Source organism: Macaca nemestrina, chromosome 18, assembly GCF_043159975.1.
Source record: "Macaca nemestrina isolate mMacNem1 chromosome 18, mMacNem.hap1, whole genome shotgun sequence".
Taxonomy (NCBI): Eukaryota; Metazoa; Chordata; class Mammalia; order Primates; family Cercopithecidae; genus Macaca; species Macaca nemestrina.
The window spans coordinates 14,304,616-14,329,462 of record NC_092142.1 but is presented as its reverse complement, the minus strand read 5'-3'; the positions used below and the strand labels follow the sequence as shown (position 1 = coordinate 14,329,462).

The 24,847-nt window shown below is 39.8% G+C and overlaps 1 protein-coding gene and 1 pseudogene across 1 annotated transcript in view; one reads left to right on the top strand and one right to left on the bottom strand.

Annotated features, from left to right (window-relative positions):
* The window catches only part of LOC105467739 (ERCC excision repair 4, endonuclease catalytic subunit), a 29,712-nt gene extending 5,195 nt beyond the window's left edge, over positions 1 to 24,517 (bottom strand). Inside the window, exons 1-9 of the mRNA XM_011717433.3 lie at positions 24,166 to 24,517; positions 22,336 to 22,516; positions 17,799 to 17,994; positions 16,317 to 16,524; positions 13,657 to 13,837; positions 12,541 to 12,669; positions 10,545 to 10,655; positions 9,095 to 9,692; positions 6,950 to 7,042 (exon numbers count right to left, since the gene is read on the bottom strand). Coding sequence (XP_011715735.2) covers positions 6,950 to 7,042; positions 9,095 to 9,692; positions 10,545 to 10,655; positions 12,541 to 12,669; positions 13,657 to 13,837; positions 16,317 to 16,524; positions 17,799 to 17,994; positions 22,336 to 22,516; positions 24,166 to 24,372 — 1,904 coding nt within the window. The 5' untranslated portion in view covers positions 24,373 to 24,517. The remainder of the gene's footprint in view (positions 1 to 6,949; positions 7,043 to 9,094; positions 9,693 to 10,544; positions 10,656 to 12,540; positions 12,670 to 13,656; positions 13,838 to 16,316; positions 16,525 to 17,798; positions 17,995 to 22,335; positions 22,517 to 24,165) is intronic.
* LOC139359834 (small ribosomal subunit protein eS26 pseudogene) lies at positions 21,870 to 22,216 on the top strand (annotated as a pseudogene).
* Positions 24,518 to 24,847: the final 330 nt, after the last annotated feature.

The following is a 24,847-nucleotide window of genomic DNA, read 5'->3' as shown; positions in this document are numbered from 1 at the left end:
AAAACATTGTCAACATTTTTGAAATGAATTTCAAAATTCTAGATTTTATCGTTTGTAAATTGTAGTATTGAAAATTATCTACATGATGATGGCAGTAAGAGAAAAAAAAAATAACAACAAGGAATATATTAGAAGTAAATATGCCAAGACCAGTGATAGGTAAAGGAAGTAGAAAAAATTAAGGTAAAAAGTATCTTGGTCGGGTACTACTTCTTGATTTTCCAGAGGAAAAAAAGCAGTTGCTTATTTTGATTTTATATTCAAATATTTAAGAAACAACATAAGCATGTAAAAAAAAAAATGCCACATGTAAAAAATGCCACCAAGAGATTCCTGAGACTGTTTATAAGGTTAAAGTGTTATTGATGTTAAAATGTAAATCATTTATATTCAAACATTTTCAGGGTAATCATAAGTAGGGGTTAAAAATCATTAAGAAACTAAAAAACATATATGATACAATTTTGATTTTTAAAAACTCCAGGTGGGAGGCCCCATTAAACACCCTGAGTTTTAAAGAAAAATCAAGATCAAGACTTTGAAATAGATACAAGAAATCAAATTTCTATCAGAGATTAAAACAAAAAATCAACAGCTCAGGTTCTGCCTTGGGAGCAGCATTCATTACTCACTCATGCATTTATTGAAAAACATTTGTGGAGTGTTCCTGTGTGGTGCTCTAGGTACTTTGGATATAATTGTGATCCAGCAAGAATTCCTGTCTTCAAGGTGGCTCATATCTTATACGGTAGATCTAGAGGACAGTACAATCATAACTAAGATTCGCAATTTGGAACCATATCATGACAAGATCCTTAATAATCACAGAAAGAGTAAGCCAGGTTTGCAGTAGCCTTGTTTTTCAAAACTGGTAAAATATGTTATACTTAATTCTGCCAGGTATGACAGAAAAGATATATAAGCTGAGTCTCTTCCCTCCTTGGGTTCGCAACTGAGTCGAGGGAACAAAGCAAACATGAGAAGAAAAAAAAAAAAAACTGGAACTGAGGAACTGCAATAAAAAAGACTAAGGTGACGGGAATAGAAGAGGAACCATCAATATTAGTTAATTTCAACGAGGGTTAAAACAATCAAGATTTTCCTATTGATATGGTCTGGCTGGGTCTCCACCCAACTCTCATCTTGAATTAATAGTTTCGATAATCCCCATGTGTCCTGGAAGGGACCTGGTGGGAAGTGACTGAATCATGGGGGTGGTTTACCCCATGCTAGTCTTGTGATAGTGAGTGAGTTCTCACGAGATCTGATGGTTTCATAAGTGTCTGGCATTTCTCCTGCTGGCACTCATTCTCTCTCCCGCTGCCATGTGAAGAAGGACAAGTTTGCTTCCCCTTCTGCCATGATTGTAAGTTTCCCAAGGCCTCCCCAGCCATGTGAAACCTGTGAATCAACTAAACTTCTTTTCTTCACAAATTACCAAGTCTGGGGTATTTCTTCATAGCAGTATGAAAATGGACTAATACACCCATTAGAGGAAATGAAATCAGAGGGTCCAATTCTTCAACCACTCTGGAGAAATATTTTAGAGCAGGGTATCACTAAAAGATACTACTAAAGAACAGAAATTGTAATTTTAAATTTTATACTATTTGAAACAACCTATAAATGCAAATATATTATTAGTACAAATTTCATAACTAGATCACAACAGGGCAGGCAGTGGTTCCAGTTCCATGTGTTTTCCCATTATTCTCAATACCAGACTCAAGCGCTACCTGCTGAAAAGCCCTTTGCAATGGCAATGGCTCTGGCTGCCTCTCGTTACCACTCCATTCTGTCTATTGCACTCTGGTTAGGACAAAGGGCAAACCATTCAAAAGAATTATCGCTCTTCTATTTTTCCTTAACATTCATTTGGTATTATTAGGTTCATTGTGCCCCCCACTTTGTTGCTACTTGTTACACTGGCTAAGCTGTGTATCACACATGGGATCATCCCAATTTCCTGGTTAATTTGTAGTCTGTATAATCTTAGGAGGTTAGAGTCCAGATTCCGGTTCCAAAGTGTGTGGATTTGAAACCATTTACTGGCCACATGACCTCAGGCAAGTCATTTCATGGCTCTGTACTTCAATTTCTTTATCGGTAAAATGAGGATAATAATTTAAAAACCTACCTCAAAAGACTGTTACGAGGATTACATAATATATGCAAGGTGCTCAGAACAATGTCTGGCACCTAGTAAGCACTATATAAATGTTAGGTGTTATTATTATGTACTTTTCTTATAACATGGTAATCTCTGTCTAATTATCCACGATTATACTAAAAAACTGAAGATTTGCTTTCGAATAATTCCACAATTGTTTCCACTAATAGCTACAGAAAACAGCTAGTTTACCACTAAATGTTACAACTTAACTACAAGTCGAATCTGAGAAAAAATATATTCCAGAGATGAAACCTGGACTATGAAGAAAATAAGCCTTCCTAACCAGTAATTCAATTTAACAGAAATTTATCACAATTATAAACAGCCAGTCTCTTGCTTTCAACATGTGGCATAATTACCCAAGTTCCCCTATGTGCCAGACACAAAACCAAAATAAAAAAATTCAGATTTCTATTTCTGCTTAAAGCACCAAGCTTTCCTATGTTTGCTTTAGTATCTTCAATGGTATTTTTATCAAAATTTATTTATTGTAATTTTTAAACAAATTGAGATGGGTTCTCACATGTTGCCCAGGCTGGTCTTGAGCTCCTGGGCTCAAGTGATCCTCTCACCTTGGCCTTCGAAGGTGCTGGGATTACAAGCGTGAGCCACTGCACCCAGTCTTCAATGGTATTTGAATAGCGTGTACAACATACTCCTATGCCAACATAGGAAAGTGGCACTGAACTAGAAGTCTCTTCCAATGGGCATTTACTTAAGCCCTCATGCTAGCCCATTTTGTGATATTTTCAAACTGCAAAATTTCAAATCATCCTACCCCTTCCTTTGAAAAGCAGTGACCTCCTCAAAGCTATGTATACTGAGGATGTTATTACTAAGTTTTCCACCCAGGGAGCTAAAGTGCTCCCTGGGTAGAAATAAAATTATGATTGATATTTAGCAATGTAATCTTTTCCTCTTTACCTGTTATCTGTAATCTACAGATCTTTAATCCAGCTACACAATCCTTTCACTGTCAGTTCACCTGACTTGTTCCTTTCCGGGTTATTTTAAAGAGCCACAATTGCTTTTGTTCTTACAATATCACCCAAGGAGGTCTTGGTAAAAGCACACTGTCTTATCTTCATATTAAATTTTTCTCTAAGTACAGCCACAGTGCAAATGTTTTTTGAACAATGCACCTCAAATCTGTTTGTGCTTTGCAAAAGAAGCACCTCTCAAATTTCCCAAGTTTCCTGGGAAAGTAAGTATCTTAAGATTCTAAATAGTGCAACCATCTGATTGACTGCTGGGTAAAATGGGAAGATATTATTTACGACAAGTGGACAATCACCATGGAAAGCATTAAAAAATTATGCCAGATAAAAGATAAAATTATGTTAAAACCTGGTGCAGAAATTATTGTATGGACTGAAATGTGGGAGAGAGTCCATGTTCCAGGCTCTGCTGAGTGACGTTTTCCAGTAATGTATAAGGCTAATCCACAGCTTGTCACTGAGTCCTCTGATGTGTAGAAGCAGGTGCATAAATCAGGAATGGCATGGGATGCGATACCTTACTACTATCTACTAAAAGTGCTCTTTTCTAGATTAGATTCCCTGATGCACTGGAGAAGAGGCAGTTGCATGAAGACAGGCGAAGCATGAAACTCACCTACTCAGGTGGTGTCTTCCTCCCATTCTGTTAGGCTCCTCTGGCTCTAACATTGTGCAGGAAAGGATTAACTCGGCAGGCCTGGACTGCTCAAACTCTGCATGTTTCCAAGAAAGGCTTCTCTCCTCAACACTGGCTCTTGATCGGCTCCTGGGAGATGAGCTCTGAGCCGGTATAGTATTCTCCCTGATAAGAAGGCTCTTATATGCCTGAGGCCCTGGGTCACAATGTGCCAGTTGGATCAGACAGTTTATGCTGACGATGTGATTTATGGTAAATGTCTGTTGTTGCTTTGCGGGCTGGAGTCTGAGGAGCTGTAGCCAGCCACGGAGGTACTCTGTGTCTACGTGGCTCAGCTCAGTACAAATGTGGGGCCTCGAGGCTCAGGTGAGTTTCCGTGTTGACAACGCTTTGCATGTGTGGTCACACACTGTTGCTGGGAGGATTCAGCACATCCATGTGACTCCACTATGAGAGGATACCTGGAAGCTTAGGCCTGGTTTTTCCTGGACTTTGCTCCATGTACCTTTTCCCTTTGCTGATTTTAATCTGTATCTTTTTTTTTTTTTTTTTTGAGAAGGCGTCTCACTCTGTTGCCCAGGCTGGAATGCAGTTGCATGATCTAAGCTCACTGCAACCTCCACCTCCTGGGGTTTGAGTGATTCTCCCACCTTAGCCTCCCAGGTAGCTGGGATGACAGGCATGCGCCACCACTCCTGTCTAATTTTTGCATTTTTAGTAGAGACAGCGTTTCACCATGTTGGCCAGGCTGGTCGTGAACGCCTCCTGACTTCAAGCTATCTGCGTGCCTTGGCTTCCCAAAAGTGCTGGGATTACACGCATGAGCCACTGCATCCAGTCTTAATCCGTATCCTTTTGCTGGAAGAAACTGTACTGCGAGTATAACACCTTTTCTGACTCATGTGAGTTCTTCTAGTGAATCATCGAGCCTGAGGATGATCTTGGGGAACCCTGACATGAATACTGAAAACCCAATCTTGAGTATTTTAGCTCTATGCGCTCATTTCTATCTAGGTGACAATTATTTTAATGAGCAAAAACTTGGGCAAAGGCTGTTTTAAAAAGAGTGAAGGATGGTCAGGATGTACTGGCTCACATCCAGTATCACCAATTCTTTGATTCTATCTCCCAAATCTCTCTCAAATCTGTCTTCTTTCCTCCATTAACCTAATCTTGGCTACCACCTTCTCATCAGACTGCAATAGCATTCTGACTGGTTTCCACACTCACTCACTCCTCAGTTTGATGCCAGAGAGAGCCTTTACAAACATACTTAAGTCACTTTCCTACTTAGAATGCTTCAGTGCGGTCTTACTGCCCATGAAGTCCTAAATCCTTCACAGGGCCTCTTGTACCTCGGAGGCTTCATACACGCCTTTGTTCAACATAACCCCCTTTCCACCCCATCTGCCTAGTATCAGCTTGAATATCCCTTCCTCAGGGAAGCGGCTCCTGATCAGCTTATGGTCTGGGTGAAGTCTTCAATGTACTCTCCTATTACACCCTCTTCTTTTACCTTTGCAGCCAGCGGCACTCTGTATCCTTCTACTTATTACCATATTTATAATCATTGACTGTCTCTTTTCCACTACAGGGTAAGTTCCAGGAGGGCAGAGACTTTTCCTGCACCACTTGTAACCTCAGTACTTTAATATTAGCACAGGGCCTGGCACATACCAGATGCTTAATAAATATCTGTTTACTATTTGAGCCTTGTGGCGTGAAGGTCTAGAAGACAAAGAGTAAGACAGAGAAGAGCAAAGAGCCTGGAACAAGAAGAGGCAGCTGGTATAATGCTTGGTCTGTTATAACATGATTTCTGAACTGTGTTTTTGAAAAATATATACACCCACATATATGACATAAACAATACCATAAAGCACATTGGTAGAAAACATATTTTCACAGGCTGAGAGGACTGAGCAATACTTGTATGACTAGTAGCTGGATGAATCCATGGCCAAGGCATACCACCAATAGAAAGGATGTGAAGGGAAAAGAGGGGACTGCCCATGCACCATGTTGACCCCCATCGTGGGGCTCCATGCCACTGATTCAGCAAATACTCCGATTTCCAAGAATTCTTCTCCTGGACTATCGGGGTTATATGTATATTTTGCACGTACACGGAAAACCCACAGACACGACTGTAGAATGGTTATCCATTTTGAAATCTGGCCTAGGGTCCTGGCAGGTTGACTACTGCTAAAAATAATTTCTGCCCTCCATTGCCAATGTCTGAGGTTTGGAAGATTGGTCTGGCCCAGCCCACTCCGTCCAGGCCATGGTCTCTGCTGGTCTAACTTTCTCTGGCTCAGCTCCGTGATGCCCCATCCAGCCCTTACCTTGGCTTCTGAGGCCCTTAGAGATCACCTGGCCCATCTTCCCACACCAGGCTGCAATCTCCTTGACAATACCCCTGGTGGGTGGTTATCAGATTTCTCGAATGCCTTCAGGGCAAGAAGTAGCCATCCAGTTTGTGAGTATTTCAACATTTTCCTTTTGTAAAATGGAAAGGCATTTTCTACTTGGATTTGGAATAGTACCAGATACTCATTCTTAAAAACACACACGTGTATGTCCAGACAAACAACACACTTCCTAAGAAATATTTTCCCAGAATGATTCTATTGGTGATCTTAACTGGCTGTGCTGTAAAAGCATTTCCCAATAAATGGTAAGGCAGTCACCCACCCACAGACAATGGAAATTTTACAAGGAAAAAAAAAATCATTCAAAGGAGGGGAGAATCTTGTGCATAAGGCAGGGAGGAGGGAGATTTACCAACATATTTCTTAGAAAAGCAGTATTTTCGCTATATTTCTGGTGTTTTGTCATACTGCTTCATAAACAGAAAAGCAGTTGTCTTTGTTACATTTCTAATATTCTATTAAACAAACCACTGAAAAGCAACTGGAGATAAAGGAAGAGGGGGGAAGAGAAAAAGGAAGTATGTGCCGAGGTCTACACTGGAGGACAATTCAGACTACACGTTTATCTCAATGTGATCCTCTCCAACTTCTTCCTTGCCCCATCCTGCCTGAGCAGGGCTATCTGATACTCCCCCATCCAGAGAAGCCTCCAGACCGTGAAAGGTTTCCAGTGTAGTTGGGGCTTTCATACTGATTCTCTATGTATTACCTTATGAGTTTTTCAAAAGCTTCCTTTTCTTTCCGCAAAGCAGTGAGATAGCGTTGTTCCTCAGTTGAACCTCCGTATATAAGAAAGTAAACCCTGCATGTTAAGACAGAACTTTTAGATTGGAAAAACAGCATTTTTAATCCCTGAAAGGAACAGCAGAACATTTGAAATCAGCAGCCTAGAGTGTTCAAATAATAAATATTTGACTAAGAATCAATGGTTTCATTTATCACACACTAGCTCAAATTAAGCTGCCTAAACCCCACCTGTTAAAGGTCTTGTTACCACACAGGGCTTTTTAAATTTTCTTTTGCCAAAAGGAAGAAAAGAGTTTAGGTAAACATTGAAATATAACTAGAGGGATAGAATAGTTCTTTTCTCATAACTATAAACAAATTAAAAAAACACAAATTTTAGAGGCTTCTCCAATTCTTCCTTGGCACCTCTGCCAAACAATCATTGAAAAAGTTGGGTAGTATGTTATGAAAGTTATGAAAACCAGCCTATGAATGTTTTTTTTTTTTTTATTCATGTCTTAAGAGAACACAGCGGTCACACATTTTATATAAATACACGGGCATAGAAGACATATGGATTATATCAGGCATCTCAAAGAATAATTTGATCTACTTTCTCTTAGAAAAGGCCTGCTTTTTAGGCTGGGCACGGTGGCTCACACCTGTAATCCCAGCACTTTGGGAGGCTGAGGTGGGAGGATCACTTGAGCCCAGAAGATCAGCCTGGGTAATATAGTGAGACCCCATCTCTACAGAAAAAAAAAAAAAAAAAAAGAATGAGTTGAGCATGGTGGCACATGCCTGTAGTCCAAGCCACCTGGGGCTGATGTGGGAGGATCAGGTGAGTCAGGGAAAGGGGGAGGTGTTGAGGCTGCAGTGAGCCGTGATTGCAACACTGCACTCCAGTCTGGGCATCTGGGCAAAACTCTGTCTCAAAAAAAAAAAAAAAAAAAGGAAAAAAGAAAAAAAAGAGAAAAGTCCTGCTTTTCCATCTTGTTTGTTGCTAAGAGAGCTGAATTAAGCACCTCCTCTGTCCCTTAGGTTCACCTTCAGTCAAAGCTATTTTCCTTTTTGAGCCTTGGTTTTTCTTTTAGCTGTTATCTTCCTAGATGATAATTCTTTGAAGTGTAAACAGAGAAAAGATCATTGGGTAATGAGTCCAGAGACTCAGTTCTCCCACGGATGTGTCATGTGGCCAAGGCCAAGTCACCATTTCTGGGCCTCAGTTTCCCGTTGACAGAGTAAGTGGTTGCACTCCCAGGTCCCTTCTGATTCTAACAATTTGCTCCCAAATATCACACTAATCTGTTCTCAGGCAAGAAAGAAGCTTGGTGTACATAAGCTATCTACAAAGTTGATCAGCAGCAAAGTACAAAAAATTTACCAGCCTATAATTATTTTACCAGCCTCATCTAATCTCTTCATCCTGCATTATTTCTGATCCAGCTCCTCCATTCATCTCTACTCTGAAAGGCTGCGTTAGTTAAAATGCTAGGGGAAGGTTTCTTTTGGCTCCGTTTTTGGTTCAGACTGAGTTCAGGATATTAATTTTGCTGTTTATTTCCCCTCAGATAATTGGAAAGCCAGAACACTATCTTCTTTGGGAGGCATCATTTTCTCATCTGATATTTCTGTAGATGTTTTATCTGGTATTTCTTGAAACTCAAGTAAACCTGGTACAGTAATTCCCCCAACACTTCAGTTTTATGTGGATGTAATTTAGAGTCATTTCTTAAAATTTATAGGAAAGACATTTTAGAAGATTAAAATTACTTAGCCAAGTCACAGTTATATTAATTTTTGGTAGAAATTAGAATATTATGCATTTCTTAGACTTTTTCAGATACAGCACCCCATATGCTGCAAATCAATGCCCAAAGAATAAAGGACAGAACGCACAGCAGCACGTAATGAGAACGTGAGCAGTCCCCTTGGTTTGTTGTCCTGCTATGACACTTGACATCCTTCCTATCCAACTTCCCAGATTCATCAGGAAGCAAAATAAGGTTTCATAAACATAAGCAGCATCGTAACGGATATTAAAGAAAACTAACATGCAACTGGTATAGTTTCTGGGTTAAATCCTAAAGAACTGTGCAACTGAAAGCTTTGATTCTTTATAACTTGCCTCAGAGGTTTCCCAGGCCTACTTGCCCTGTAAATTTCAAGCTGCCGAACAAAGGTTAGCTCTGCGTCATAAAGAACCACGTATCTTGGTTCCACTTCATGGAGTACCCTTGTCAGAGCATAGGGGTCGCTACAGCCCAGAAGCGGATGGATGATAGTGAGGGGTTCTTTCAGGATTCCATAAGCAGCATCCGATGACAAATTTACATCAAATTCTTCATGCTTAATTTCTTCCAGGCAGCTTTCTGGGCTACTGCTTATTTCTCGACAATATCCTTCCTCGACATCTCCTTCCTCTCGCAGTTCCTCAGGTTTTCCTACCATTTGAGTTAAGGTCAACTTTCGCTTTTTTTTTTTGAGGGTCCTTTCTTTGGCAGAAGCCCGTTCTTTGTTTTGGGGGTCTTTGGGTCTTTTGTGAGATTTCCTAATTCTCTTGGAACTGTCTTCCTTCCTAAATTTCATCCAGACTTCTTCAGCTTTGCTATCCTTCTCAAAGGTTTTCCTGTAGAGCCTCAATAAGAAGGCCTCCGCTCCAAGAGTGATATAGTCTCTCAGCTGGGAACATGTTCGGTCATCACTTGCACATATCAGTACTTGACCTGAAAATAGAAAACAACATTATGTTACTATTACCTCACTTGTCCTCCTAGTTTCCCTGTGTCCCCTTATTCCTTCACCTGAAGGGAAGACATCTTACCCGTTGGTATTAAAGATCCACAATTTACAAACTATTTAAAAAGGGTCTTAGATATTGATCAAATGCTTTCTCCTCTCTGGCAAGATTACTTAGATCTTTTCAGTAAAGTTGAAGCCGGACGACTCAATCTTATGAAAGTACAACTGTGGTATAATGGTGGCTTTAAAGAAGTTCTTTTTAATTAATATATTTTTTTCAGAGGGTCTTATATATGCCTAAATTAATTCCAAATGGATTTTTCCTCTTTTGTGAATTGTCTGAGTCTCCTTTGCCAATTTAGACAATGTCTTCAGTTTGTATCGGCTCATTACATATTAAAGTAATGAAGAGTTGAGGCTTCTTTGGAAAGATACTTGGCTGAGGATATAAAACAGGAGACCCATTAGTTTATTCCTTTGAGATTCCAGATTTAAAGCTTGGTGAATATGTGTAGAGATTAGCTCAATCTTTAAATAGAAGTTCTAAGAACCCAACTAGTGAAAAAGCCTTCATGAAAAGCTTTCATGAATATACAATGATTCAACCTGGAGAAAATTACATCAAATGAACAGAAATGAGGTTGCCACTAGGATCCCAGTGTTCATTTGCCATTTATTTGTCTACATTTTATAGCTAAAATAGCAGGGTTTTCAAATTGAGACAGGGTTTCACCATTTTGGTCAGGCTAGTCTTGAACTACTTTTAAAGAGCTAATTAAATCAGGACTCATTTGATAGATTTTGAAAGCAAGTGTTTTCATCTCCTTTTTTCCTACCTGGACCACCAAGAGCTTCACTCTCCTTATTTTCTGCCTCAATTTCTTTTAATACTTCAGTCAGTGCCTCCCACTTTGGGTTGCTTTCTAGGACCAGTTCCTTTTTTGCTTCTGTAGAGAAATAAAAATATCCCATTCTATGTGATAACATTTACCCATGAAGTCTTCCAAAGGCTTTTAAAACAACAGATAACACAAGCATCAGTACATATGCCCATTTATTTAAGCTTTCTTTATAATGATAGATGGACTCTGCTTTCCTGAAAAAGATCTACTAAATGAAAGATACTTCAAACCATTAACATGGCTTTCAAAATGCCTTAGTAGAAAGTTACTTGCATGGTCACTAATGAGAGACCATTCTGTGTTAGTTGTTTCTGTTGACACTGTATATAAGCAGCTATACAAAATAAAGGCATTGGTACAGAATGACAGTATTTATTATTTCTAAAATCTCCACGACTTTCATAATCCTGAACATGGATAAAAGGAGACAATAATTAAATTTTTTGTTTCTATAAGCATTCCAACACAAACATATCAATAATATATTTAATTATGTTTTCTTTAAAAAGATTTTTTTTTTTTTAAGACGAAGTTTCACTTTTGCTGCCCAGGCTGGAGGCAATGGCGTGATCTTGGCTCATTGCAACCTCCGCCTCCTGGGTTCAAGCGATTCTCCTGCCTCAGACTCCCAAGTAGCTGGGATTACAGGCATGTGCCACCACTCCTGGCTAATTTTGTATTTTCAGTAGAGACAGGGTTTCACCATGTTGGTCAGGCTAGTCTTGAACTCCTGACCTCAGGTGATCCGCCTGCCTTGGCTTCCCAAAGTTCTGGGATTACAGGCATAAGCCACTGCGCCTGGCCACAATTCAGTTTTGAAACAGACCTTTAAACTAGGCAGAAAGCAGGCATTAACCCTATCCCACGCCTTAAAAACCTAGTGATATTTATGATATCACTAGATAGATGCTGGAATAAAACCCATATTTGCCTCATTCTAGTATATTTATGTTGCTTAAACATTAAAAAGGATATTCAAATATTCTACCCTGACTTTATTTATTAGTTTTGAGACACAGTCGTACTCTGTCACCAAGGCTGGAATACAGTGGTGTGATGGTATCTTGGTGTAACTCTGAACTCCTGGGCTCACCTTAGCCTCTCAGGTACCTGAGATGGTAAGTGCACATCACCTTGCCAGGCTACTTTCAAAGTTTTTTTTTTTTTTTGAGACGGAGTCTCACTCTGTTGCCCAGGTTGGAGTGCAGTGGTGCGATCTCAGCTCACTGCAACCTCTGCCTCCTGGGTTCAAGTGATTCTCCTGTCTCGGCCTCCCAAGTAGCTGGGATTACAGGTGCCCGCCACCACACCTGGCTAATTTTTGGTATTTTTAATAAGAGACCAGGTTTCACCATGTTGGCCGGGCTGGTCTCAAACTCCTGACCTCAGGTGATCTGCCTGCCTCGGCCTCCCAAAGTCCTGGAATTATAGACATGAGTCACTGTGCCTGGTCTTAAAATTTTTTTTGTAGAGATGGAGTCTTGCTTTGTTGCCCAGGATGGTGTTGAATTCCTGGGCTCAAGCAATCCTCCTGCCTCAGCCTCCCAAAGGGCTGGTATTATAGGTGTGTGCCACCATGCCCCAACCTCACCCTAACTCAGAAATAATAATTACTTTGAAGTTTAAAAAAAATCAATAAATAGTTCTTTATGTAGCATACTTTTGATCGATATTTGGCATTCGTTATTTGCAACCCCTGGGAAATAGATTTCAAGACTTGTCATGCTGTATACTTCGACATACATTACACATATACTTCACACATATACTTTTGACATACATTACATGTTACATATAACAAACATACATACATTTTTCATCAAGGAACACACTTTTCACATGGCCAAAGGAGACTTTAAATTGCGCTTTAAATATCTATACCAAATACTGAAATAAAAAACACATTTAAAGACTTAACCCTACAAGATACCTTGCCCTTCATTAATTTCCATTTTTTCAGATATTTTGCCTTTTTTACTCATTTTGGCATCTGGAAGATGATAAACCCTTGCTCGAGCATTTATAAACATCGAGGTGCTGGACTCAAGAAACAGCCAACCTAATATGAAAAGTTAAAAGAAAAAGTGCCATCAATTTACGGTTAATTTAATATAGTCTCTGATGGTCACATGACCTACATATGTAACCGGCTACCATCCTGTTTTCCTACCAATCACACCTCCTCCCACTATTGTGATCTCTCACTGTTCGGCTAGACCAGTGGTTTTCTGGGTGTGGTCCATGAACTCCCGGGGGTCCCCAAGATGTTCTCAGGGCTGTGTGATGTCAAAACTTTTCTCATAACAATACTATGACATTATTTGACTTTTTTCACTGTGTTGACATTTCCAGTGATGGTGTAAAAGCAATGCTGGGTAATACTGCTGGTGCCGTAGCACGAACCAAGGCAGTGCCATGAAAGTGTACTGGCATTCAATGCATTCTTTACTGTCATGCTTCTGCAGTTCATCACTTAAGAATGTCCCTAAAGAAGCATCAAAATTATTAACTGTATTAAATCTTGACCCCAGGGGTTCACAGACCACACTTTGGAAACCGCTGGTCTGGTCAAACAGTGGCAGAGGCCAAAGCAGTGATAGCAAAACAAGATGGTGTCCAGCTGTATATGTATATTCCCCTACAAATCTCTTCTGCTCTTCAGTCGTTGGCACTCTGGCTGATGGAAACCCTATACTCCCTTGCTTTTGCTTTGAGGGAAATGAATTTTAAGTTCTTAACAACTAAACTTCCAGAACACAACCTATTTCTAAGTTGAGGACTGCCTGTACTACACACAGTCTTTTCTAGAAATAAAATTGCCCGGAACAGATATGAATATTTATTATTACACAGAACAGACGTTAAGTAGGCGGAAACATTAGCTATCAATAAAACCTACATCTTTGTGCTATGAACATAAAACATAATTTGAAATCTCAGTATAACATATAGTTGAATATAGCACTTTTCACACCTGATTCCCCCTAAAACCTAACACTTTATTCAAATCAGCTCTTAGAATATTATTAGTATTTTAATCTCTCACCTGAATTCTGACCAAAAGCTTTTTCCGTTGCTCTCAGAGATTCCAGGAGATTAAGAAATGTGACACAATCATACTGAGAGAGATACTGCAGCAAAGTTCGTAATATCTTCAAATCCTGAACTAAGGATTTAGTCTTGGCTCCAAGCTGGTGCCACAAAGGATCCAGATAGTGGCGGATTGTCTAAAACAAGAATAAAATTGGGTATTGCTAAAATATGTTAAGTATAGTTATTCTTAATACAAATCATATTTTCAAAAGGACTGTTTCCTGTATAACTAAAAATGGTTAAAATGGTAAATTTTATGTCATATATGTTTTACTACAATAGAAAACCCCAAACATTATTCAAGGAAGTGGCTAGAACATTTCAGTTAATAAAATTCTAATAATAATGTTTAAATTTCCAAATATAGAAGAATGTCTTACTGCTAGAATCTTTATGATCAGATAGAGTCAATCTATCATTATCCAAATATATATTACTGCTAGGAAAGAAAAGACCTGATAAACATCAGATAATCAATTATTTGTTTTTATGAACAGACTCTAAGCATGTAGCTCAGATATGTTCAATTCCTGCCATGTTTGACTCTGACTATCCTGGATGGATAAAGACATGGGATCCAAATGGACCAAGCAGAGGGCATAAACCAAGCACGATGACTTACTAACAAATTAAGGTACATTGTTATTTAATTTGTACATGAGTATCAAGTTTTTTGACCTTTAAAATAAGGTATAACCAAGAAATGAAAAATGTAGTTTGATGCTCATGTACAAATTAAATAACAATTACCAAATCAAATAACAACGTACCTTAATTTGTTGATGTAAAAATTTCTTTAGTGTTTTTTCTAAAGTGGATTCATGATAGGAAAATATTTGTTAAATTAACAATGGACTAAGTTTGATTATTATTATTAGTAGTAGTATTTTGAGATGAAGTCTCGCTCTGTCACCAGGCTGGAGTGCAGCGGCACAATCTCGGCTCACTGCAACCTCCACCTCCCAGGTTCAAGCGATTCTGCCTCACCCTCCCAAGTAGCTGGGACTACAGGCATTGACACCACGCCCAGTTAATTTTTTGTATTTTTAGTAGAGACGAGATTTCACTGTGTTAGCCAGGATGGTCTCCATCTCCTGACATCATGATCTGCCCTCCTTGGCATCCCAGAGTGCTGGGATTACAGGCGTGAGCCACCGTGCCCGGCTGATTATTTTTTAAGATTCCAAAACGCTATCTAAAACAAAGAACAGCTTTATGTATATACTATGTACATACCTACATATCCACAGCTATGTATATGTATGTTTCCTTCACAGACTGATTCTGTAACTTTTTAGGTAAGAATTATCCGATTTTCTTATCAGAGATTTGTAGCCTGATATAAAAGCAGTACCATTGCATGGAATCTTATCTAACAAATTTAATAATGAGCAGGAGTAGTATCTGGATGACCATATAGTTTATTGTCTAAACCAGGACACTTGTGGAAAAAGAAATGATACACTCTTTATAATCACTCCAGGACAACAGGTAGATACTGGGACTGTCCTGAACAAACTGGGATATTTAACTACATGCCTCTTTTGTAAAATTATCTACAAAACTTTAAATATTTTAACAAGACACATGTGATATCTATATTTAGATATGGTTACTAAAAGAATATCTAAAACAATGAAGTGACTGTTACTAACCAGGGGGATAATCAACAGAAATTTAGTGTGAAACATGTTAGGCTACAATTTTATTTTTCTAGGGCTATATACATTCTATTAAAAGATTGTGTGGGATTTAAAAAAAATCACCAAGGACTAAATTATAAAAAACTTTAAGCATAGAGGAAAACCGAATATATAAAATTAGTTTTATGTATCAATATTTCATAGTCAACTGACTTTTTTGAAGAATCAGAGAAACAAGAAGTTAAATTTTTCCTTTTTTATAATCGCCATGCATTATTTCCAGTGACAGAGAGATTGATTCACAGTTTAAAAGACAGGAACTTTTTCTACCAGAATATGACAAAAAAGCTGCCAAGAATTTCTAAAAGGTCAGCATTTTCTAGATCTCCAGTTCAATACTAGGCATTTATGTATTTGTAATAATATTAATCTATAATGAAAAAGTAGACATTTATATATCTGCAATATTAATCTATAATAGAAAAATTAGTTAGAATAAAAATTCCTGGAACTGATGTCTTACCATTTCCTCAATTCAGAATGTAATTTTAAGACAGAGCAAGTTTCACACTCCTCAGTAATGAAAACTCATCCAAATTATTTTTTATTCCGTAAGAGATCATAAATTCATGTACAATTATGGAGCATTCTTATGTAAAACTCTTCTACCTGTAGATATCCAAATGTTGTCACTTCAAAGTAAAAAAGTTATTTATTTTCTTCTTGATTATAGTTACAATAAGAGATAATTACTATATAACTGCAAAAGTCAGAGTGATGCTTATATGCCACTCCTATTTTACTATAAATTATTACTTTCCAGTAAACCAAATAACCTATGTTTTAAATGACCTCCAATCTTATTCTTAAACAACAGCAAATTCCTATTAACAACATTGCAAATATTAAAATAACTTGCATTCTTTAAAATTACAACATAATAAACTGTGCTTAAAAGGAAAAACAGTACCTTGTCAAAAGGCTTTCCAATAGCATTTTCTAAAGATAAATCTTCCACTTCAAGCGATGGGTTATGGCATTTTAGTTCCTTTAGACACGCATTTAAAATGTCCAGTATAGCAGTCTGTATAGCAAGCATGGCAGGTGTCATAGAAACATGGATTTCTACAACTTCGGGTTTGTGCTGTTCTAAAAATGAGTTTACTGCTACATGGAACCTAAAGAGACAAATATTTTTCAACAATTTTCTACAGTTTCAGCAGCTATATATTTCTGGTCTTGGTTTAACACTCCATTTTTATAAATGCTACAAACAACACGAAAAGCAAAATAACAAACAAATGAAAAGCAAAACAACAACGTTTTCAAAAACACTTTGAACCTCAATGAATAGACGTATTATATTATTCAGATAAGGCAAGGGTCAGCAAACTACGGTCTGGGCCAAATCCTGTACCTGTTTTTAAAGTCTCATTTGAATGCAGTCACACCCATTACTTATGTAAGCAGTCTATACTTGGTTTTGGGCAATAACAGAGTTGAGTAATTGTGACAGTCTATATGGCCTGCAAAGCCCAAAACATTTACTACCTGGCCATTTACAGGAAGAGTTTGTTGACTCCCAAAACAAAGGTATAATCAAGAAAGTAAAAAATACTATAACTACCCTTTTTCTGCTTGTTTGTTTTGTTTTTGAGACAGAGTTTCGTTCGTTGCCTAGCCTGGAATGCAATGGCGCAATCTCGGCTCACTGCAACCTCTGCCTCCTGGGTTCAAGTGATTTTCCTGCCTCAGCCTCCCTAAGTAGCTGGGATTATAGGCATGCGCCAACGCGCCCAGCTAATTTTTGCATTTTTAGTAGAGACGGGGTTTCACCATGTTGACCAGGCTGGTCTCAAACTCCTGACCTCAGGTGATCTGCCTGCCTTGGCTTCCCAAAGTGCTGGGACTACAGGTGTGAGCCACTGCACCCGGTGTACAACTACTCTTAAAATAACATATAACCAAAATACATGGTAGCATAGGTTGCAAAAATGTTTGAAAACTGACACCTTAATGTTATTCCTAGAAATTAACAAAACTTCTTCAAAATCTTTGTGCTTTATTTCCCCGTTGAGTAATTTTCAAAGCAGAAGTGGTACTCTTAGCCAATAAATCTGCAGTACACCTAAAGCTGTTGTATATGTGGGTCTCTAGATCCCTGGGAGTTTCACTAAATATATAAGAAAGAATAAAGTGGCTGTCTTGGATGGATTTGATAGAGCAGCAGAAAAGTAATCATCAAATTGCTCGCGACTTAAATAAAATCACAAACTTAGTGCATACATATTTATAGCTGGATATGTTTGTTACAAACCTGACTAGGTTCTATCAAACAAGATTACAATGAATTTTACATTACATTACATCAAAGTGCAACTAAGTTACAGTAGGTCTCACAAAAAAAGATGACAAATAACGTCATCATTATTTGTCACACAATGTTCTTTACCTTGGCCACAGATACAGTTTCCTCACAAAAAGATTTCTCATCACTCTTTCCACATGACAAAAACCAGTATCAAAGGCAACAGCATTGTCTGTGAAAGCTTTAATAAAACCACGTTTGTTTTTCTGGCGAAAGAGGCGCAAGATGAATGCTTCTTGACAAGACTCGATTATTCTGTGGGCTCTATACACCAAGATGCCTGAGAGGGAGAAACGTAATTTAAATTACAGAACAAGTAGGTAATTTTTATGCTCATTTCCATTCATTCATCACATTTTTCTTAAGGACCTACATAAGAATGAACAAGCACCATTCTAGACTGGGCATATAGCCACGCACAGAACAGACATAAATCCCTGTCCTCAAGGAATTGACTATAAACAGTATAAATAAGTAAAATATTTAGTATGTTACAAGTGCTGACAAGAAAAAATGAGAGAAGGAGGAGAGGGAGTATGTATGAGGGGTGGTTTCACCAATGTGATACCCGAATAAAGGCTGGATGGAGCCTTGTGACCATCTGGGCCAAGAGAGTTCCAGACTGCCAGGCTGAGGGGACAATGAGGGTGCAGGCCCTGGGGTGGGGTGTTTCTGGCATGTTAGGGGAAGAATTTCTGAAAGCAAAGTAAGTCAGGAATTTTTTTAAAAAATATATGAATCAGATGTGGACTATACAAAATAGCCGCAGTTTAGAAGTCTGGACAACATCTATATCACCTATTAGATGAATTCAATTTTCAGAATCAGAAGATAGTCAATTCAGAGGTCAACTGGTCCATTTAAAACAAAAGCCTTCAATCGACATACTTAATGTGTCTCGGGGGTGTGTGTGTGATGATAACACCTCTGAATCTCAAAAATAAGAACAATTATACATGCTTCATTATTTAAGAAATGAGACTACTGACCCAGATCTTTCACACATATTGTGTCATCTGATGCAGTGATTAGTGCTAAGTTAGGGAGAAACATGAGATGACATAAAGGCATACAGACATCCTTTCTAGATCAAAACCTCAGTTACTCCATGATGAGTCTGTCTTTTAGACCTAAATCAAGTTGGTTACCTTACATATATTTGGGATAATGTGCTTGCATGCTTTTGATCCAGTTCTCCTGTCTGGAAGGGTCTGGACAATGATACTAACAGTGATTTACGACCCTTCTAAGAGTTCAATAAACTCAGATTTTACTATTTTAATGTTTAAGTTTTGGATAGAGGTAGACGGAGCTAAAATTTACTCTAGCTCAGCTAATTATCTTTCAAATATGGTAAAAATTAATAGTGTTATTTAGGAATTTATAGACAAAGGATTTTCAATAACCCCCCAATACATGTACATAACTAATTTACTACTCAGAAGAGATTCTGTACCTAGTGGGTGGGCTTTCCCAAAGACTCTAAGAGGCCACATTTTGTTAGCCTGGAGTGAAATATTACATAAAGTCAAGAATAATAAAAATGAACTTCTAAAGAAAACTCAATTTAAGAAAATGTTGTGCTCCAAAAAGTTGTCTTCATTTTGGTTGGAACCCAGGAGGAAGAAGAGAACTAATACTACATCCCAGGTAACTGGGTTAGGTGTTTCTATAGATTTTTATTTCATTTAATTCTCATGATAATTCCATGCAGTAGGTATCATGACGAGACCAAGGAAGGGAAGCAACTTGACCAAGGTAATCCAGCAAGTAAGAGGGAGGCTGAAGGTTCCAAATCACATGTAAAATCATGGTATTCTATTTAGTCACACCAACTCAAGACACACCTTTTCGAAAAATAAAAATAAAAATAATAGAAGCAGGTTGGGTTTTTGGAAGGAGTTTTGGTCCCACAAAAGCCTACTGTAGATTTTTTTGTTCCTGTAACATTTTGTATCTCATACTGTACTATAATTACTTCTTTACTTATCTGTCTCCTCCACTAAACTGCCCGAGAACAGGAACATCGTAACACCACCAGGCAGAGATCATAGAGATCATAGAATGCTGACTATGTGCCATGATACCAAGTATTTTACATACGGCATTTCATTTCACCCTGACAATCCTAGGAGGAAGGTACTATCTTTATCACCAATGTACGGGTGAATAAGCTGAGGCATAGAGACATTAAGAAACTTGCCTAAAAATACACAGCTGGTGCGAGATGAAAAGAACTCAAACCCAGAAGCAGTCTAACTCACGAGGTCACCATACTGTCCCATTCATCTGTCTATCTTCAGCACCCTTCCTGCCACGCAAGGGACCCTCAGTGAGTTAAACATTTGTTGAATGAACGTAAGGTGGGGGCACAGCACTGGGAACACAAATCTAAAGTGTAACCGAAAAACACATATATATTCCCCAGAAAGTGTGTTCTTAGTTCCGTCTGGAGATGTCACGGTCATTCTGGTAATGAAAGCATCCTCCTGTCCTGTTCTTTTCCAAGTACAATCTCAGCAGGTATTTACACAGTTCTCCCACGTGTTAGGAGTTCTGGTTAGTAGGGACTCCCAGGGTGGGGTGTGGTGGGACTAATGGGTAGTGACAGGTGAAGAAGCTGGGGCTGGGGGATTCAGCCTTTCCAGAGGGTCACCTGCACTTCATGGACTGCCCTTTGGTCAGTCCTGGGGGATGATTCCAGGGAATGAAAGAACTAGAAAGAAGTCATTTTTGGCATTCATTTACATTCCACTCAGCCAAGCATCAGTAACAGCTTCAGCTTCATTATTGGTTGGGCTTTGATCAGAAAGGAAGAGGAAATTTGGCATTTTTCATTAGGAGCTACATATAAGCCAGACTTCAACATTGCATAGATTCACATCGCTCTCTGCCTGATTAGGTTGCACTGTAACTGAAAGTCACAGAGTATTACTGACACCTAGTGGTAGTTTCAAACACAACACAAAATTTTTTTTAATCAATTTAAAAAATAAAGTAAAACCAGCTTATAAGAAAGCAGCAAACGGTAAAAGACTGGTGTATCAAGATTTCTGGTTATAAAAGGCCAATTTTATTTGGTATCAATTACTAAGAGTTTGTTGTGTACCAGGCACTAGACTAAGCAATTATTTTATTAACTTAATCCTTACAATAACTTTAGGAAACAGTTTTCTTAATGAGAAAACTGGGGTGAATGAAAGTTAAGAAGCTTGCTTCGTAAGCAGGGTGTTAGCATTCAAAATCAGGTGAGCCTATGATACTGTTTATAACAATTATAAAAGTTATAAAAGAGTAACCAAACTTCTTCAATCGGTTTACCACTGAAGCATTCATTCACACATTTATCAAATTTTTCTTGAGAGTCATCTAGGTTCAGGGTAATATGACAGATATGGTGGGAAGTAAGTTTATGAATTTCAGAGTCTCTCGCCTCCAGAAGTTCACCAATGATCACAGTACTATATACGTCCATCATTCACCCAACAAATATGTCTTTAGTACCTACCATGTGCCAGTTACTTACCCTGGGATAAACAACTTGTTCCTTGTGCTTAAGCTTATCTTGTGAGTGTCAGACAGACAAACACACAAATACAATGTAGTATTGTGAGCACTATGAGTGGGGAGAAATACAGAGTAATATGAGGGCACAGAGGCACAGCCCCTACATTAGCTTTGGGGACATCAGAAAAGGTTTTGGAAAGGATAATGAAAATGAATTTCTTTTCTATTTAATTCTAGCTAAAAAACTTTTTCCTCGAAATAAGCAGGTAACTACTTGATTTAATTTCCAATAATGCCAAAAAAATCTTAAAGAGGAAAACTAAATATTTTACGAAATACACAAATATTATTTATAAACATTTCAAATCTGATTACGTTCTAAAAGCAAATGCTAATGAATTGCAAGTATTTACTGAATAAGAGCTTAGAAAACAAGGAAAAGTTAATCTTACATTTAGTTACCTATTCAGGTCACAGATAGTTATTGAGCATCTACAATGTGTCAGGTATCAGGCTGAAAGCTGGAAGCACAATGTTGAGCAAAAGGTTCCAGTAGTGCCCACTAGAAGGTTCTAACAGAGCGTTTAGCAGAGGGGACAGACAAAAATAAAAATGTACAAATTGCTCTCTCCGGTCTGTGCCTCCAAGATGACAAAGAAAAGAAGGAACAATGGTCGTGCCAAAATGGGCTGCGGCCATGTACAGCCTACTCGATGCATGAACTGTGCCTGAGGCGTGCCCAAGGACAAGGCCATTAAGAAATCTGTCATTCGAAACATAGTGGAGGCTGCGGCAGTCAGGGATATTTCTGAAGAGAGCGTCTTCGACGCTTATGTGCTTCCCAAGCTGTACGTGAAGCTACATTACTGTGTGAGTTGTGCAATTCACAACAAAGTAGTCAGGAATCGATCTTGTGAAGCCTGCAAGAACCAAACACCCCACCCCGATTTAGACCTGCGGGTGCTGCTCCACGACCCCCACCAAAGCCCATGTAGGGAGTTGAGTCCTTCCAGATTGAAGACAGACTATTCTCTGGAGAAAAATAAAATAGAAATTGTACTTAAAAAAAAAAGAAAGTACAAATTCATATACAAATAAGAATCCAAATTCTTACCAGTAATTAAATCTGAAGGTATCCTATCAGTCAAGAAGTCAACCACAAGTATCCTACTTGTTGCAAATATAACACCACCTTGTGTGTAAACTTCATAGCGACTGTTGCTTGTGATTTCATTTGTTACACGGCGAGGGAGGTGTTCAACTCCTTCTATCTTCAGCTGATTGATAAAATACTCCTAAATCAAATCAAACTTGATTAGTAGGCAACCTAATACAGGGCAGTTTTTATTAGGTTGCAGATATTTAAAATAATGTGCTGTCTTTCTCTGAGATAATGAACTTAATAATGAATATACAAACTAAGTTACTTCTTTATAGTAACTTCAACCAAACAGTCTACATTTAATGAGGTTTTTCTTGTTTTGGGGTTTACACTAAGGAATAATTGAACTTCAGTCATTATCAGCACTCAACTACAATAATATATGCACACACACACAAAACCTCAAACTTTTAAAAGCGTGGAGTAAAAGATTTCTGCTACCTAAAAAATACTTCCCATCAAAGCCAGGTTTGTAGCCAAGCGCATTCTATGAGAAGATAACAAGGGAATCCTTTTCCCAGACAATGTTTTAGATTATCAGTTCTGTGCTGATCCATCCTAGAGGGACTTCATGTCACTGGATCCCTTGGCTTGGTTTATTTACATCCCCAGTTTAAAACCACTTTTACTAGGCACTATGTGTTGCCTTAGGCCCCTATGCCAAGTACTGGGGATACCTAGATGAATCAAACAGGGTCCCTGCCTCAAAGAGACTGTGCTCACTCTTCTCAGCTGACATTTTTGTCCTGGCCACCTGATCTATCTAGGGGATCATCAGACTTGTCAGACCAAGCTGTGTCCCCTCTCAACATCCCCCAGCCCCAAGTGTTGCGCCTTTCCATCTTTCTCAGTGTTCTTTATTCTCCTTAACTGTCGTTAACCTTTGCTAACATCCTCAGCTTCCAGATCCAATCCCTTTCTGACCCGATGGCCCTCTTAACACAGCCTTAGTGAATGCCCTATTTCCTGGTCCCTTCTTTTCCCTATTGGGGTTTTCCAGCCTCACCATCTCCTTTCATGTCTCCCCATCACCCTCAGAGACCCTTCCATCTTCATCACTGTTCCTTTTCAGGGACCATCCTTCTGCCCCCAGAAATTCCCTTAATGGCCAACTTCAGGACTCTCCCGTTATTCCTATGCAGATCCTGCTTTCGACATCTCCCCTTTCCCTTGCAGGGACCTCTGATCCTCTCCTACCACTCAGAGCCCCTTCACCTTTCAATGCCCTTGCACCCATGTCAGGGACCTGCATCCTTCTGGGGACCCCTCCCATCCCTCTTAGTGCTGTTAGGGAATTGCATCCTTCTCGGGAACCCTTCCATCAGTCTCATTGTGCCTGCACAGTGTCAGGGACCTGCATCCCCTGGGGACCCCTCCCATTTCTCTTAATGTTTTTGAACTCTGGTCAAAGACTTGCATCCTTCTCGGGACCCCTCCCTGTCCTCCCAGAGTCCCCGCACAGTGTCAGGGACTTGCATTCCTCTTAGTGTTCTTTAACTCCTGCCAGGGACCTGCAGGCTTCTCCGGGCCCCTCCAATTCTTCTCAGTGTCCCCGCACAGTGTGAGCGACCGGTATCCTCCTCGCGACCCCTCCCATACGTCTCTGTCCGCGCAGTGTGAGGCACCTGCATCCCCCTGGGGACCCCTGACATCCTTCTCTGTGTCACTGCGTAGTGTCAGGGGCCTGAATCCCCCTCAGAGCCCCTCCATCCCTGTCAGAGGCCTCGCATCCGCTCAGGAGTCCCGCAACACTCCCTCACTCCCGTGCCGGCGCGGCCGCACCTCCTCGGCCGGCTGCGTGTTGAGCACCAGCACCAGGCAGGCTGGGTGGCAGTGCAGCCGGAGAAAGTGGTAGAGGAGCCGGTCCGCGCCGAGCCCGCGCGCGCACACTACCAGCCCGTCAGTGTCGAGCAGTTCCAGCACCAGCTGCCGCTCGTACTCCAACAGTGGCGCCATAGCCGTCCGTCGAGCCGGCAGCTCCGGCTCCATCGAAGCTCTTCCGGGTCGCAGCCGAACGCAGACGAAGGGAGCCGACTCAGAGACGAGAGTGAAGGGCAGCCGACTCAGAGACGAGAGTAGGCCGAACTCAACTGAAGAGAGCCGAGTCCGAGAGGACGAAAGCCAGCCGAATGTAGCCGAGGAGAGCCGAGACTGAGGCGGTCGTGGGTCGAACGCAGCCGAAGAGGAGCCGAGGCCAGGACGAGAGTGCGCTCAGAAAGCCGAAGAGAGCCGAGCCTGAGAAGGCAAGCGTCGACCGAACTCAGCCGAAGAAGAGCCGAGTGGAGCCGAAGATTCAGAGTCACTTGGAGGGGCTGGCGCTCGGTATAGGTGTAGCTCGCAGGCAAAAGGCTTCATCCACGTCTTTTTTGAGGGTCCACATTCCGTGGTACCATAGACGCAAGCTGCCAGAAAGCAAGGGGAGGGGAAGTAAGCCTAAGGAGCTTAATCCCCAGACGTCGACAAC